Here is a 17,113-nt window from a genome sequence, read left to right as displayed (position 1 = left end):
TGCAGGTTTGGACAAAGCCATTCCCCCCCACCCCCACCCCATGGAAGATCTGCGATTGTTCATGCCTAGTTCCACCACTCCAAACCAGGCAACGGATGAGATTCCCTGATGAATTTCCCAGGAATACGACAGTCTCTAAGAGTCACTCTGTATTTTCATATATATATATATATATAAATGGTAGCACACAATGCCAGCTTGGTTGAATTATTATAACATAATGCAATTGCCAAGATAGACTATGTACCATTTTGTGAGATTGCACCAAAGTTGTGTAATTCACTCACCATATTCACAAGCTACCTTCATCAATCTTCAATCAATAACAGAAAATGTTCTGATTTGTATTTTGATGCAAGATAATTGCATGTTGTTTATGCACATGAGGATTGAATTACACACCTCTGATGTAATCTCAGTAAACGAGAGTGTATCCTGATAATTATATTGTGTTATATACATGTGTGTGTGTGTGTGTGTGTGTAAAGAATTTCGAAATATATGTACACATGAATGTAACTAAAACTCAAGACTACTCACGGATTTCACACGGTGTCCAATGCCCATGATAAGTTTCCCCTTTTTCCTCATAGAGTTAACAAACTCCATTGGAATCATGCTACTGTCGTAGGCCTCACTGAACTGCTTGGCAGCTGCATCTAGTGCCCCACCAAAGCGATCACCCTGCCACAAGAAGCAAAACATGGGTCAGAATTCGTTTCTAGTGAAATGGATGGAGGTAATAATATCAAAGATGTTAAATTAGAGGAAGTGGAAGATATAAAATGGAAAAAGGGTAAAAAAAATTACAAATGAAAGATAAATGTAAGATGATGATGAGAATAACGAGAGTGATGGTGTTGTTGATGATGATGATGATGATGATGTGTGACTGTAAGAATATACTTACAATAGTAAGGAGTCCAGAAGCTAGAGCTGAGACCAAGTCTTTGCCTGCCCGTGTACAGACAATAGCATTGTGTGCTCCAGAAACAGCCGGTCCGTGGTCAGCCGTCACCATCAGGCACATCTCGATGAATTTGGTGGCATATTTTGGAAGTCTTGGAAGTTGAATAATAGAAAGAAAAACCTTTCATGTATTAGTGAAAGAAAGAATAAGTAGAGAGGGAGAAGAGTGAGGAAAGAGAGGAAGGAGAGAGGGAGAAAAAGAGAGTCGTGGGTCGACTGGAATTCAATGATAGGAAATACTTTAAACAGAATGAAATTTGTTTAATAATAATAATAACAATAATAATTGTATCTAATTTAGGCACAAAGCCATCAATTTGAGAGATGTGGAGATAATCAATACCATTTGACTAATATTTTTATTTTATTGATTCCTGACAAAGGCAAAAATAAATAAAAAATGTATGGAAAGAATATAATTGAAATATTAAGTTACCGTCTTTGGAACCAGAGAAGGCTAAGGACACCGCCAATGCCTAAATCTTCTTTAAAAATATCTGTGATTGGAGTTCCAGCATAGAGTAGCTCTGAACCTCGTTCATCACAAATGCTGGTCATGAAAGATGCAGGTTTACGAATCAAACCGAGTTCCTGTGAAGGAAAAGCAGAAATGAATTAGTCCTAGGGATAAAGGTTCACGACAGATGGCAGTAAGTGAAGGGCTTGATCAGGGGGTGGGGATTAGTGAGTGAAAGGCTCAGTGGGTGTAGGGGTTTTGGTGAGTGAGGAGTTGGTCAATGGAGGGCTCAGTCAGTGGGGAGCTTGATGGGTGTGGGTAGTTTCTGTGGGTATGGGACTGGGAGTGGAGAGCTGTGTGAACGAAGGGCTCAGTGAATAAAGGGAAGTGCAACGAAATACTGAGTGAATTACAAAGGAGAGAGAAATAATGATGTTGAAATAAGTGGCTCTGACAAAGTATTCCAGTTATTCAATCCAAAGCACAGCCTTATTGTATTAACAGTGTCATTAGGGGTATATTTCAGTCAATGAATGCAACCTTGAGGCAGACTTAGTGAAAAAAACGTTAGTGACCTATGACCTCTAGGTAGAGCCTCTACAGTTCCCTTCTATCCAAACTCACTCAAGAAATTGAGTGAGGAAAATCTCACCCGATGTGATCATAGAGTGGAATTGAGCCCAGGACCCAGTGATAAGGAAGTAAATTTCATCACTTGATCAAGTGATGAAGAAAAGGAAGAGAAAAAGCACCCAGAATGTGATAAAACTATGGTCAAAGTTTAAGTATTTTGAAACAAATTCCATTTCATCAAACTAAGAAATCAAAAGAAATAATTCTCCAAGAAGTAAATCTGATGGACCATCAGAGGTAAATGTCATGTGTAAATGAGGCAGTGGATGCAAACTGCATGGTCTTGAGTTCAATACTCATAGTTACCATTAAGTTATACCCAGACCACTTTGCTTGCTTCAGTATGTCAAGTATTTTACAATTCATTCATTTATTTCTTGTAATTCAAACATAATTAAATGCGGGAATATTTGGGAAGATATTAATGAAACAAGGTTATGTGTATTTCTTGTTTGCTACTTGCCTCTCAGAAGTATTTTTATAATAAGGAAAGAAAAATTGAGCCTTAAATATGGCAATATTCTTGAACTGAAAAACCAAACTGTTGTAATTTAAGCGGAGGAATTGAACTGATGACAGTAAGTTAATGAAAACTCCATTCTTTGGAGTATCTTTGGCAGTGAGTCATTCGTTCACTGCGCCAGTGATGAGATAGGACTTCTACACAGATATATCCATGACAACTCATCTGAGGGGGAATCACAGTTTTTTGCTAAATAGTAGGAAGTGCTTCAAGCAATTAAAACACTTGTCCCCACCTGTATTCAACAAAAATCATCAAGAAACTTATTTAATCAACAATTAAAACCACAAAGCCTGTAAGCTTTATTTAATCCACTTAGATTAAATAAGGGTTTCAAATTTTGTCACAAGGGCAGCAATTTTGGGAGAGGGGATGAGTCAATTACATCGACCCCAGTGTTCAACTGGTACTTATTGACCCCCAAAAGGATGAAAGGCAAAGTCAACCTTGGCAGAATTTGAACTCAGAACATAGCGATAGGTGAAATACCACCAAGTATTTCATCCAGTGAGCTAACGATTCTGCCTTAAGTGGATTAAATAATAATAATGAAAAACAATAAAGTAGGATTGAAACATCGTTAACATACCCTAGCCCATGCATAATCCATTGGTACAGTTGGAGGGGCTTGTTCTGGCTCTGGAATAATAATACCTTGGCCAACAAGATTTTCATAGACTTTCCTTGAAGAAAGATATAGAAACATATAAGTTAATGTGTCAATCGTGGGTGTGCTGGTTTTCGGGTTTTAATAATAATAATAATAATAATATGTCCAGCCTGAATGTAGAATATAATCACACTTACTTTATAAGTGTCCCAAGTCCATCAAAACTGTTAGGAACATAAGCCCCAGCTTCTCTGAGTGCTTTGTTTTTAGCAACAGCTGTTTCACGGTCAGCATTAGCACAAGAACCAGCATGACCGAATTGAACCTATAAAGGGGGGGAAAAAAAACAATTTAGGTTAACATAAAAGATAACTTCACAAGTTTTACAAGAAAATGCTCAGACTATTAATAAAAATACATAAGGAATAAATAACAATATCTAGAGAGAATGAATAACTAATTATTTATCAAGTACAACTGAACATGTATCAATGAACAAAACGTAGGCAATTGATCTCTGCTGATCAAACTGTAGAAGATATTTCAATGACCAACAGGTTAAAAGAGTTCATTAAATATAAACACTCAACCAACACACATTAAAAATGACAGTTTAAAACTACTTCAGCAACGTGCGGGTGACATGTAAAAGCACCCACTCCACTCTCTGAGTGGTTGGCGTTAGGAAGGGCATCCAGCTGTAGAAACTCTGCCAAATCAGATTGGAGCCTGATGTTGCCATCCGGTTTCACCAGTCCTCAGTCAAATCGTCCAACCCATGCTAGCATGGAAAGCGGACGTTAAACGATGATGATGATGATGATGATGATGATTGAATATAAGAAAAGAAGGCTCAATTCACACACAATCATCATCAACAACATGTATTCAAGGGGTAGCACTCATATAAAATGGGTTGGAGGGAACTTTACCTTGTGTTTCGTTTTTGGCTCAGTTCCTATGACTGGATCCCTTTAGTAACACCAGCCACTAATGCTGGATACCTTTTCTTTTGTGGACCCAGGATCATGTCCTTGATACGGTTGAAGAGCCCTTTACAGAATATAAGGGGTATGTTTTTGTGATTCCACCAACACAAGAGACAGACAGACAGAACCATATTGAGGGCATGGTGTCACAAAAAGGAAAGTTCCCCCACATGTGTCTGCTTACTTGCCAGCTTCTTTTTACCGAGTGAGAAGCAGGAGTGACAGAGGCAGAGACAACAGTGATGAGAAGGACTCAACATCCTGAGATTGGTATTTCTATATTCAAAGCAATCTGACTGAGACGACAGGGAGGTAAGGGAAACCCATGCGATCCATAAGATGGAGTGATGACAAATGCACAGATTGTGGAGTACAAAAGAAATAAGAGTAACAGGCAGGACAGGAGGGGAGGCAAAGGGTCCAGTGTGGCCACTTAAAAGTAGGTGAGGCGGCGGGGCCAAAGGGAGCCAAGTGTAGAGATGAAGGAAAAGTAAACGTGTTCTGCATTTGTGAACGATACAAAAGAGTGGTGGGGACTGGCAAGCCAGGAGGCTGCACTAGGCCTCCTGGCTTGCCAGTCCCCAGTCAAACCGTCCAACCCATGCCAGCATGGAAAACGGATGTTAAACCATGATGATGATGATGAATACTAGTGGTGTTTTAAGAGAAATGAAGATAAAATCAGCTAAAATACCTCAGAGGTAAACATTCGGGCACATGTGCCAATACACCAAGCCACAAGAGGTTTGGTGATTTTACCAGCCTTCATCGCTTCAATTACTTTGTATTCTTCAACACCACCAACCTGAGGAGAGACAAAAGCTTTGCATAACACACAGATCGATACATTTTTAGACATCTCATATGAGTTATTGTTAAAAAAAAATCATAAGTTTCTTAAATGTCAATCAATTCTCTTAACGTGTAAATAGTTTGTAAAATAATTATCTTCTAAACTAAATGGATGTAAAAATATTATTCAAAATTTTACATGAAACAATAATATTGAGAATTTTAAATTGGAGCAAATTTATACTCCATACTGTAAAGGTTACATTTACAGTTGATATTGGTAAATATAACACTGTAAGCAGTGCCAATCTACAAGCTGATGAACCGGTAGAGTTATCTGTCCATTCTGGCTCACTGTGATCTGACTTCAAAAATTGCCAGACACAAACTTGCCTTTTGTTGTTTTGGGTACTAATGCTGTACTGGTACTAATTCTTTTCTTTCTCTCTCTCTTGAAGAAATCTGCTGTAGTCTGATCTGGAGAGGGATAGGCTCTGACAATTCTAAAAATTTACCCAAACCATGTACCATGATGGCACACTTGCAATTCCACCAGAAGATGAGGAGCCAAGGCAAGACAAATATAACAGTAACTAAAGCTAGTCTGCACTACATAATATAATAAACAGCTGGTGATGATAACACTAATCAACAGCTACTTTATCATCACAGGATCTTTCATCTATTTCTACATTCTTTTATGGTAACATCATGAAGTCCCCCCCCCCACACACACACACATGCAATCTCTACAATGATCTTTAAAAAGAAAAAGCCCTTAAAACTCTTGAGATTACCTCTCCCAGAAGAACTATCATCTTCACATCTTCTTGTTCTTGATACCGCATTATATAATCAGGGAATGTTGTGCCAGGATATCTAAACAAAGACATATTTTGAAATAAAAATTCACTCTTAGTTTTAAAAAAAAAATCATATTTATTTTAATCTAAACTAAACAACCGTTTTTAAATTATTTCCACTTCCAAAGATGGACATTAAACTCAGATGCAAATGGAGAATCAGATTTAAATTACTGCAAAACACATATACACGTGTGTGTGTGTGTGTGTGTGTGCGTGCAAGATGAATATTGGTAGGTGTCCTTGTTGATAAGTTATACTATTAATAGTTTAAGCTAAGAAGAGTCTAACTTTCTTAGTATCATATGAAAACGATTAAGGCGTTAACAACTTTATATGGTACCAACAATTTTCAACCTTTCACAGAAACAGTTGCAGCACATTCCAAAGAATGTGAAGGAAACTTTGCAAATAAAAGGCATCAGTTGTCTCTGTAAGAAGAAAAAACTGAGTTGCATTGATTGACTTATTAAAATACGTTAGAAAGAACTTTTTCAGAGTTCTCCACCCCTCTACAGTCAGGAAATCATGCTGAAACAAAAAGAAAGGTATCTTGTCACCAAAGAATGAATTTCTGTCTTTATTTTCTAAACAACATCATCATCATCATCGTTCCATGCTGGCATGGGTAAAAATGAAAAGTAATTTAACCATGGATTATTTTCTCACCTGTCTCCACCAATAGCAACACCTTCGTAGACTCCATTTGTGTTTAATGCTATGATATTATTCAATTCATTTGACATCCCACCTGAACGAGATACATACGCTACGCTGAAAATAAAAAGGTTAACAAAATTAAGGATTCTTTTACACAGGACATCATTAAAACAAAGAAAAAGCCAAATACATGACCAGGTCACAGTTTTTTTTGTTGCAATTAATTCATTTAAGTCTGTAATTCCTGTAAGAAAGGCATGAGAGCTTTGTCACCTCATAATGAAATATAATTACTATAAAATAACTATTTATAAGAAGAGCATTGAGCTTTAGATTAATAAACAATGATATGAGAGTTAGTGACATTCATGCCTTTACCAAAGAAAAAGGATTTCAAATTAGAATTAAACCTAGACTGCTCTAAGCAATTATGCCATCTCAGCGAAACTGATCACTTCAAGGAATTATTAAGCCTTACCTGCCAGGTCTGTAGAGTTTTGAAGATAAAATGTTATCCAGCATGCCACCTGTGTTTCCAATTTTGAAACAACCAGGTTTTACTCCACCAACCTGTTTGAGGGTAAAAGGTGAAATAATAGCAAAAAACAAACATATACAACACAGCATACAATGTGTGTGTGTGTGTATATATGTACACACACACACACACACATATAAAGTTGCAAACCAGACAGTGATATTTTGAAATCATTTAATACATGTTTCAGGTCTGTGCAATAAATATTCTTTTACTTGTTTCAGTCATTTGATTGCGGCCATGCTGGAGCATTGCTTTTAGTTGAAGAAATCAATCCCTAGACTCATTCTTTGTAAGCCTGGTACTTATTCTGTTTGTCTCTTTGCCAAACCGCTAAGTTACAGAGGCAGAAACACACCAACATTGGACTTCTTTCAGTTTCTGTCTACTAAATCCACTCACAAGGCTTTGGTCAGCCCAAGGCAACAGTAGAAGACACTTGTCCAAGGTGTCACGCAGCAGGACTGAAACCTGAACAATGTGGTTGGAAAGCCAGCTTCTTACCACACAGCCACACTTGCATAATATATGTAATGGGACATCCATCCATTACGTAAGACCTTCCTCAGTTAAGACATTTCAAAATATCACTGTTTGGATTGACTTCATTATTGCAACTTATAACTCAATTCTAGGGAATGCATTAAAATTATAAACAGGTCAATATTTTGTCCCATTACACCTAACAGAAATACCATAAAGAAATAATAAAACTACAACCACGACTAGAGTGACATTGTAGGGAAGGTGTGAGAGGCTGGATCTGGTCAGTTTTGACATAAAACAGGGAGAATATTTGGACGGGATATGGCTGGATTAAAGAGCATATAACCACACATACACACACATAGAGGTACACCACAACACTACTGTTGGGAAAGCTCTGGCAAAGAAGACATAAACTTCCCAATTTCAGTTGCAAAATTTCCTTTAAAAATGGGGGAAAAAAAAGAAAAACCCGTACCGTTGCAGGGCCAATTATGCAGACACCTTTCTTGTTAGCTTCCATGATTAGTTGTCTGGTGAGGTTTTCAGGGATTCCTTCAGCAATGATTGCAATTGTTCGTATCTATAATGAAATTTAATGAATAAAACAAACAGAAGGAATAAAATACAATAAACATATTAAAAATTGAAAAAACAAAATGTGTGTGTGTTTATGATTTACATAAATCGTGTGAAAATTGCTGGGAAATCAAACTAATGAGGAAGCTTGTGCATGGTCGCTGACATTTTAGAAATGGCAGCCAAATTTCTTTGTAGTCATCTCCTACCATCTTAAAAAAGGAAGGACACATTTGATAATGTAATCCTAGTTACATTATGACTGAAAATGAGATGGGATGATAACAGTTAGAATGATTATGATCTAGAGTCTACTTGGTTACGGTCGACCTGGGGTGAAATAGTAACAACCCTCTCAGGGGAGATAACTTTACTAACCCTATGTTACATTACTTGCTTTTCTACCATGCTGGTCATTTTACTGAAATTATATTTTTCTTTCTTGTTAAATACAAGCTTTAAGCTTCTAATTACTAATTGCTCGTCTGGAGTCTGTATTAATTAACTACTTAAATTTATTCACTGTAATGTTTGCAAAGTATTCAACCCTGAAATATTTTACGGTTGAATGAGAAATCTCAAAAAGTCTAAGATTACCATTTATACCCAAGAGAAGCAGCAAATGACTTATGCTAATGGATGAGAAGAATGAAAAGACCATTGAATTTGAGTTGCCATTCACAAGTGAAGCTAAAACTGCTTCAGATATTTCCTTTTCACCAAAAATTTTTTATTTCTTTACTTGACTGTACTGAGTGTCACTCGTACACATCACCACTCACCAAGACAAACACTGGTGATTCCAGTTAAAGACATATTCTGTACAGTGTGTAGTAAATTTCAGTGAAGCATTGAAGTCAGATGAATCAATAGGTTTCTTCTAATTTGCAAAGCTAATGGGACAATGGTTTGTACTTTCTCACCAAAACTGTGCTATAGCCATTGTTTTGATGAATGACTCAAAGTTAGGAGACACAAAGCTCATGACATTTGTCAGCTCTCTCCAACCCTGGTGAAATCTAAACGACAAATGGTCAGTGTGAACATCTGTAGGGTGGATGTTAGGGAAAATGTGACTGAGGAGGAAATTCCAAAATTACAAAGGATAAAAAAAAAAACAAAAAAAAACTAAAGTACAGCAAACGAATGTGATTCGAACCTGAGGGTAGTTGAGAGTTTCCATTGTACTTTCATAAGCCGAACGTAGAGATGCAAAATTCACCAAGACATCAGCATGAGGATGTTTCTTCATGACATCTGCCATATTCTTGTAAACTAAAAAACATTAAATGAAATTAAATATATAGAAATGTTTAATAATATAGTAAAATATTTTGAAATATTTAGCAAAAAGTGCAAGAGAAAAAAAAAAGACAATGACTTAATTTATGGAAGTGATGATGAGTAATTGAGACATATGGTAAATTGCTGGGCTTAAGAAGACATATCAAGCTGTAGTCACAGCCAGTGCCAGTGATGCGTGAATGGCACCTGTGTCAGTGACACATAAAAGGTACTCAGTACACTCTGTGGAATGGTCATCCAGCCATAGAAACCAAGCCAAAACAGACTGGAGCCTGGCACAGCTCTCCAGTTTACCGTCTCCAGTCAAACTCCTGCCAGATGCTAAATGATGATGATGATGATATCGGAATTACATCCAATACATTCCATTCTGTTGAGACAGATCAAAGATAGTAAATCATCCATTTGGTGATAAAAATTTAGAAAGCAAATATTTCAATGATTCTCACAATGAAATTCTTAATTCCTATTGATGAAAATAGATGTGGAATGTAGATATTGAAAACTGCTTCATTATTGAAGATGAGGTTGACAATTAAGGATTTATTGAGAATATGTTTCTATAAAAGAACTTACCAGGAATGAGAATTTCTTTGTGGCCCCAATAAAATTTCTGTCGGTGATCACCACTGGAAAAAAAACAAAACAATACTGTTGATGTGTGTGTGTGTGTGTGTGTGTGAGTGAGAGAAAGAGAGGTGGGTGAGAGAGACTAACTGCCTCCTTGCCTTGACATCAAATAACCATCATGCAAGAGGTGTCCATTTCCAATCTGCAAACATGTCTCACAATGAGGAAATATACTCTTGCTTAGAAAAAGACAAGAAGAGCCTCCAACCACCAATTTCATCTAATCCAGGCAGGCAAGCATGCAATGAGAGAGAGAGGGAGAGAGAGAGAGAGAGAGAGAGAGAGTTCATATTCTCATTTTATAACCAGTTTCCATGTTGGCACAGGTTGGATCAGCCTGATAAACTGGTGCTGGTACATATTATTTGGTCTAGTTTCTATGGTTACATGCCTTTCCTATTGCCAACCACTTTACAAAATATACTGGGATAATTTTCTCATGGTAGCAATACTAGAAACGGGACAAGAGGGACTCCACAACCACACAGCACTCTCTGTTTCTTCAACCAAACCGTTCACAGTGGGAAGAGTAGGTGGGAGAAGCGCCTAGGACAGGGTATGTGTCAAGAGTGGTCAGTAGTCAAAGCTTGTAGACCAAGGTGGGCATTGAGAGGGGACAATGATGACAGCAAAGCGAGAAATTTTTGAGAGGGGGGGACCAAAAGAGAGAGAAATGATATTAGAAGTGCCAGAATGGATGGGAAGGTGCAAGGAACAAGAATATGATGGAAAGAAGGAAAGGCTATAACAAAATATTAGATGGCAATCCCATTACTTGTTCTTTCTACAATAGACAGAAGGCCTGAACTTTTGGCAGAAGGGGTTTAGCCACTTCCATCAACCCCCAGTGATTGACTGGTTCTTATCTTATTTATGACCCTGAAAGGATGGAACACAAAACTGACTTTGCAGGAATTTGAATTCCTGAACATAAAGTCAGAAGAAATGCCACTAAGGATTCTGGGATTCTGTTCGCCCACCACCTTCCTTACTCTTAATAACAAAGAAAAATTGAATTGAAAAAAAGATAATTACGTAAAGGGGTACATCATAGCAACAACTGAAGGCTCATCTCTGGAGCAGACATAGTCAAAGTCCAGCATCCCTTGTACAGCCCGTTGCTGCATTCCATATACAATAGCTTTGGTCTGTTTGGAGAAGAGACCATGCTGCTGCTTTGTTTCTACATCATTGGCCATGTCATGGTGAGCAATCTTGGAATTGCTGGAATTGGCGCTTAGATCACCTGATGATTTTCGCTTCAATATTGGTGAACGCTGAAGAGAAGGTAGAAAATAAAATACCTATTAATGAATGCAGAACTTGAGGAGGAAATTCAGGTAAGATTACACAAGAATCAACAAATGCAGTCGGGCCAATGTCTTGTTCATTGATTTCAGTGAAAAATCCATGGAATCTAAAGATAAAAGTTAAATTTAAAGTTCCTGAGAATAAGAATAGTACAAACGGTTGAATAATACAAATTAATTTATTTCATACTTCAAGAAATTAAAAGTAAATAATCTTTTATGTGCTACAAATATCTCTGATTACAATGTTACTAAGTTACTAATCATGGTCTATTATCTGTAACCTGGGGAACCAACAGAATACATTTTAAATGTTCAACCTGAGGTATAATCAGTATTCAAGCAGTGATTGGAAAACGATATGGCATTGTTGGCAAAAATGAATTGCAACTAGAGAGCTGTGTGTGTGCATATAACTATACAAACTGAAGCAGAGTGCAAATAAAAACTACACCCACACAAACACATTATATAAAAACAAACATTCCTTGGAAGCCTATGTCACAATACAAACCTGTAATGAAGAAAACAGCATCTAAAAGTCCAACAACAATTGAAAGAATGACATTTGATAGATTCCACTTGAAAGTAGTTATTCAAGTAATTGTGGTGAAAGTTTTTAATTTCAACATAAAATTGAAACATTTGTTACTCAATTTCAATTGAAATGACCTTAAAAAAGGCAAAAGGATCACCACTTCCTTCTCATGGCCACCCACTTAGAGATCTTAAGTTTTTTGATGCTTTCAGAAAATACATAAGATTTTTCTCCTAAGTAAAACTCAATGTTTCCATAATTCATCCTTGGAAATAATCTGTTCGTCCAGAACTGATATCAATATTTCCAGTTTTATATATGGCTGATCAACAAGTTCATTATACAACAACCATATGGTTTAGGTCCCACCCTGATACATGGCACCATTTTGGCAAGAGTCTTCTATTATTGCACATTGTATCTATCCTATGTGTATGTCCAGAGTCATCTAAAGTGAATATAGAGAGAGTCCCACAACACAGCATTTAAATGTTTTCCAGAAAAAGGTCAGGTGGACTTTTGGGTTATTTTCATGTATACACACACACACACACACACACAAATACTCATAGAAGCACAAACACATACATATGAAACACAAATATATACATGCAGAAAGAGACTATTATGATTGGGGCATCCATAATTGTCTGGGGTTTTTTTTTTCTCTTTTTACTATTATTATTATTTTGAGTAAGAAGCTGAGCCCAGCCTCTTCCCAGCCCCTCCAACAACAACAACAATAAGAAGAAGACGGATGCCATTGGCATTCTGTTGAAACACCTGTAAGTCGATGGCTGCAGGAAAAGCAAGTGCAACAAAGAAATGAAAGACAATTGAGATTCTGTGGAAGGAGGAAGGATTGGTGATGGAGGTTAGTGCAGGCTCGGGACTTGGACACACAAGCATGGGTGATGAGAGGAGGTGGAGGAGAGGCAAGGGAGTCAAAAGTGCTTGGATGGAGGGGAACAGCCAAACTACGCTGCTGTTTGTTTACAAGTGAAGGACGGAGACACACACTACAAAGTGTTGTGTGTTTAACACAGGAACTAGATTGAAAGTCCTTTCTTTAATCACTGTTGTGTAAGGGGAGTTTTTTTATTCATAACATGAACCACCACAAACAAAACTACTTACCTGGAAACAACAGACATAGGAACAAAAAGCAACAACATCAAGTGGCCAAGGATTGAAGGTTTTCACACAAAATACAGAGACTTTTCGAGACAAGACAGTGCTTAATTGGAGGCTACCAGATTCAAACCAAAAACATTAGTAGTTCAACTAAGAGTCATTACATCATGCAAAGGAAAGAAAATACAAAATTGACTTACACCAAGCTGAGCTTGACAGAATGTACTCTGTTAATAGAAACAAAAAGAAATCATTGGTGTACTTCCAAGCTGATCATCTGTTAAATAACAGTATCAGTTTACAATAGTAAAGGGGTGCTGTGTGTGTGTGTATATATGTATATATATGTATATATTTGAAAAAAGGAAAAGAATGACTTCACTGGTAGTTCTAATCAGTTTAGTTTATTTTTTGATAATATAAATTTTAGTTCATAGATCTAGTAAGTTCTTTCTTAACTTTGGTGTGGAGAATTTTTAAAAAAAAATTCTTTTCTTGTTAACTTTTTTGGAGAACTTTCTCGCATTTGTTGTCAAACAGATCTGAAGATTTGGGATTTTGGGATTTTTGTCCTTTTTATTATTTTGGTTTGTTTTTCTCAGTGTTGTCACTGGAATGTTTTGGGTCTTGTAGATAGCTGTATTGATAAGGTTCATCAGATATTCTTGTCTTAAGGAACCATTTTAGTCATGTAATCTATTTTCCTGTAGTGTGGGTTGTGTTACTATGGTATTATGGTGCAGAATTAAAATCTAAGAAAATCTTAGAGTCAAGAACACAATAGCTACAAGAATATGAAAAGAACTATGGAAAAAAACCAAATAAAACCCAGAAAACACATCCTATGAAACAAGTTGCAAGAACAGCTCTTTTGTCTGGTAATTAATCGTGCCTTGAATGAAAATATCCTCGATTCAAACTATTTCTCAGGAACACAAACTAGTTTTTTTGTTTTTTCAGTTTCTATTCAAACATTTCCATATAAATATTTTTTGCAAGATTCTAATAAAGCAAACAAATCCATTTACAAATTACTTAATGTATTTGAAAGTAATTTTTTAAACTATTTTTTAAAAAATATTTATTTAATTATTTCTATGAATAGTCTTATAAATGTCACAGCTTTAAAAACTTTGGTAAACAAAACAAAAAAATGAACTTTCGATACAAAAGCAACAAGTTTGTGAGAATCAATATATTCTATAAGGGTACAACAGAAATTGGTTTATAGTTTCTTTACAAAAAAGCAGCACATTTGAAATAGAGAAATTATTTAACAATTTAAGTAAATCCAATTCTAATTTACCAAGAAAAGAAATTTGAAATAATGTAGGATTAAAAACAAAAAGCTTAAGCCCAAAGAAAACACACACACAAAACCCGTATTTCAAAAATTTATAACATATCTTAATTAAAATGTACGGTAATTAATTATGTAACTGTATGGTTAGTAAAACAAACAATTCATTGAAAAGCAAAGCTAAACAACTGAATAGGGCATGAATGTGTGTGTGTGTGTGTGTGTGTGTGTATATTTATTTATTTTTATGTTACTGCCTAAAGGCTCTGGCCATGCTGGAGCACCATATCTATATAATCATCATCATCATTTAATGTTCATTTGTCCATGCTGTCATGGGTTAGACTGTTTGACTAGAGCTGGCAAGCTGAGGGGCTGCACCAGACTTCAGTCCGATTTGTCATAGCTTCTAGAGCTGGATGCACCACCTAACGCCAGTCACTTCAAGGGTGTGACAGGTGCTTTTGCCTGCTGCTAGCATGGGTGCCGTTTGCATGACACCAGTATCAGCCATGACTAGGATTTCAGTTGGCTTGAGGGAAATCAATTCATCGCTGTACTCATTGCCAAGCCTCACCTTACTGACAGCATCCCTGTACATAGCTTGTACAGCTCTCACCAACCACTCGTCTATCCCTAATTTCCACATTGACCACCAGATAAGGGATTGGGGGACCCTGTCAAAGGATTCCTCCATGTCAACAAAAGCCAAGTATTTCTCCTGCAACAGCCTTACCAGATATATAGCATCAGTGGTGCTTCTCCCTGGCACAAAACCAAACTGCATTTCATCTCAGCTAACTCTCCCCAATTATTTGGGCCATGACCCTCTCCATGACTTTCATCACCTTATCCAACAATTTGATACTTCTGACCCAGATTCATTACTCTGCCCAGCTGACCAGCAGCTCCCAATCCTGTAGTAACAGAAAGTGTATCAGTTACAAAAACCATTTGTCTAATAAGGAACTGTCAGACGCTGAGCCTCGCAGAGAGGATGACAAGGGAGCAAGACTTCTGGTGGTTGACTGTTTATTGAGAAAGACACATCAAGCTAAGTGAAATCATGAAATCATGGTGGTCCTTGCATCTCTCTTCAGCTGAGCAACCCTAATCATGCAGGTCATGAGTGCTGGTGTTGTGCAAGAGCACATAATAACCATGCAAAAACAGACATGGAGCCTGGGCAGCTCTTCAGCTCTTGTCGAACCGTCCAACACATGCCAGCATAGGAAAGAGACATTAATCATTGATGATAATGATGATGATGATCTATGTGAATGTAGTTATTGCATTGCCTCAGTAGTTAAACAGGCTGCACTTCCATAAGATTGGCCAAAGCAACCCTTGATAAAAAGTGTACAAGAAAAGGATGAAGAAGCATTCAAAACCTCAAGGTATGTTATCCAATATTTATAGAATACAATTAGAATGCGCTTTTCTCCATTACTTTTTCTATATTTCTATTAACCAAGCGTAATATAAATCTGTGTCTATGATAAGAGATTTTAAAAAACCTGTAGAAACTGCCAGATCAGATTGGAGCCTGGTGTAGCTATCTGGTCCACCAGTCCTCAGTCAAATCGTCCAACCCATGCTAGCATGGAAAGCGGACGTTAAACGATGATGATGATGATGATAATTGGGTCACATTGTTGTGAAATAATGTAATAAAAGTGCAAAACTAATAAAATCTTATGCACTGTTATGCACATCAATTTGTCAATGAGTGCAAATACTAAATGCGTTCCTAAGAGGTTAGTGGCCTAAAATAATTTAGTAATTAATAAGTATATAAAGTTTTGATGATGATGATTTACTTAAACATTCAATGTACACAGACTTTTGTTAGGAATAAAAAAAAATGTTCACAATATAAAATTTGTATGCATGCTGACAACAAAAATTTAGCAAAAAACATTGCTCTTGTTTAAACAAAAGCAAAACAAAAACATCAAAAGGCACAAACAAAACCCAGGGGTGGGAGGTGTTAATTAGTATACAATTTAAAATCTACTTATTGAAGATTGATTGAACAATTAACACACAAAATGAATATCAAGCAAAACAGAAAATAACACAAGAAAAATTAGAAATAATCAAACATGGAAGCTAAATATAAGTAACTAAATGTGCAAGCAGTTGTTAGAATCTCCAAAATAATTTTGTATAATAATGAAAAATGGGGAAATGCATGTTGCTTGAGATTTCTATAGAAGTGGCCTTTGGAAAGTATAAAATTCTTGAGCTGAATACAGAACTGGATTCTGATTCCCAGTGGCAACTTCCATTTACTTTGCTGGGAAATATAGGAATGGTATAATCTCTATTTCTTCCTCTTCTGAAGTCAATAACACCCACATTGATTAACAAATACCTATTAATTACTAATTAATTCTATCACCACCACCCCCGTACTTATTTTGAAACCTGGGACTTTTTTTCTTTAGCAATCTCTTAATTGTATTGCCAAGTTACAGACCCATCTTTTCTCAAAAGATGTTAATGTAAAGACAAACAATAGGCTTCAACACAGTTTCCATCAACCAATTTCATTCACAAACCATTAGTCAATTGATGGCTATAGTAGAAGAATTTCAAGATGTTGTGTAGCAGGATTGAACTGAAGGTCTCATGGTTGGGAAACCAAGTTCTTAACCACACCCAGGCAATAACAAAAATTAAATTTCTTGCTAAATACACAGTAAATGTTTGTGTGAAAGGTATTTATAATCAACCCATAAGAATCTTAGTTCAAAATCAAGTGGAATTAAAATTAATTCTATAATTTAGCCAG

At 36.5% G+C, this 17,113-nt stretch overlaps 1 protein-coding gene across 5 annotated transcripts in view; it reads right to left on the bottom strand.

Moving 5' to 3' along the window:
* LOC106879485 (ATP-citrate synthase) overlaps positions 1-17,113 on the bottom strand; it is a 69,957-nt gene that overhangs the window by 5,392 nt on the left and 47,452 nt on the right. For 4 of the 5 annotated variants that reach the window (XM_052970337.1, XM_052970338.1, XM_014929084.2 and 1 more), the window contains exons 14-27: positions 13,217-13,243; positions 11,070-11,311; positions 9,981-10,033; positions 9,259-9,374; positions 7,999-8,103; positions 6,975-7,066; positions 6,506-6,610; positions 5,771-5,852; positions 4,876-4,986; positions 3,390-3,517; positions 3,172-3,265; positions 1,406-1,560; positions 911-1,061; positions 541-684 (exon numbers count right to left, since the gene is read on the bottom strand). In XM_052970337.1, coding sequence (XP_052826297.1) covers positions 541-684; positions 911-1,061; positions 1,406-1,560; positions 3,172-3,265; positions 3,390-3,517; positions 4,876-4,986; positions 5,771-5,852; positions 6,506-6,610; positions 6,975-7,066; positions 7,999-8,103; positions 9,259-9,374; positions 9,981-10,033; positions 11,070-11,311; positions 13,217-13,243 — 1,605 coding nt within the window. The remainder of the gene's footprint in view (positions 1-540; positions 685-910; positions 1,062-1,405; positions 1,561-3,171; positions 3,266-3,389; positions 3,518-4,875; positions 4,987-5,770; positions 5,853-6,505; positions 6,611-6,974; positions 7,067-7,998; positions 8,104-9,258; positions 9,375-9,980; positions 10,034-11,069; positions 11,312-13,216; positions 13,244-17,113) is intronic. The other variant, XM_014929086.2, reaches the window with a different exon arrangement.

This window comes from Octopus bimaculoides, chromosome 9 (genome assembly GCF_001194135.2).
Source record: "Octopus bimaculoides isolate UCB-OBI-ISO-001 chromosome 9, ASM119413v2, whole genome shotgun sequence".
Taxonomy (NCBI): Eukaryota; Metazoa; Mollusca; class Cephalopoda; order Octopoda; family Octopodidae; genus Octopus; species Octopus bimaculoides.
The sequence above is the reverse complement of the archived record's forward strand: the minus strand, read 5'-3'. Positions and strand labels throughout refer to the sequence as shown.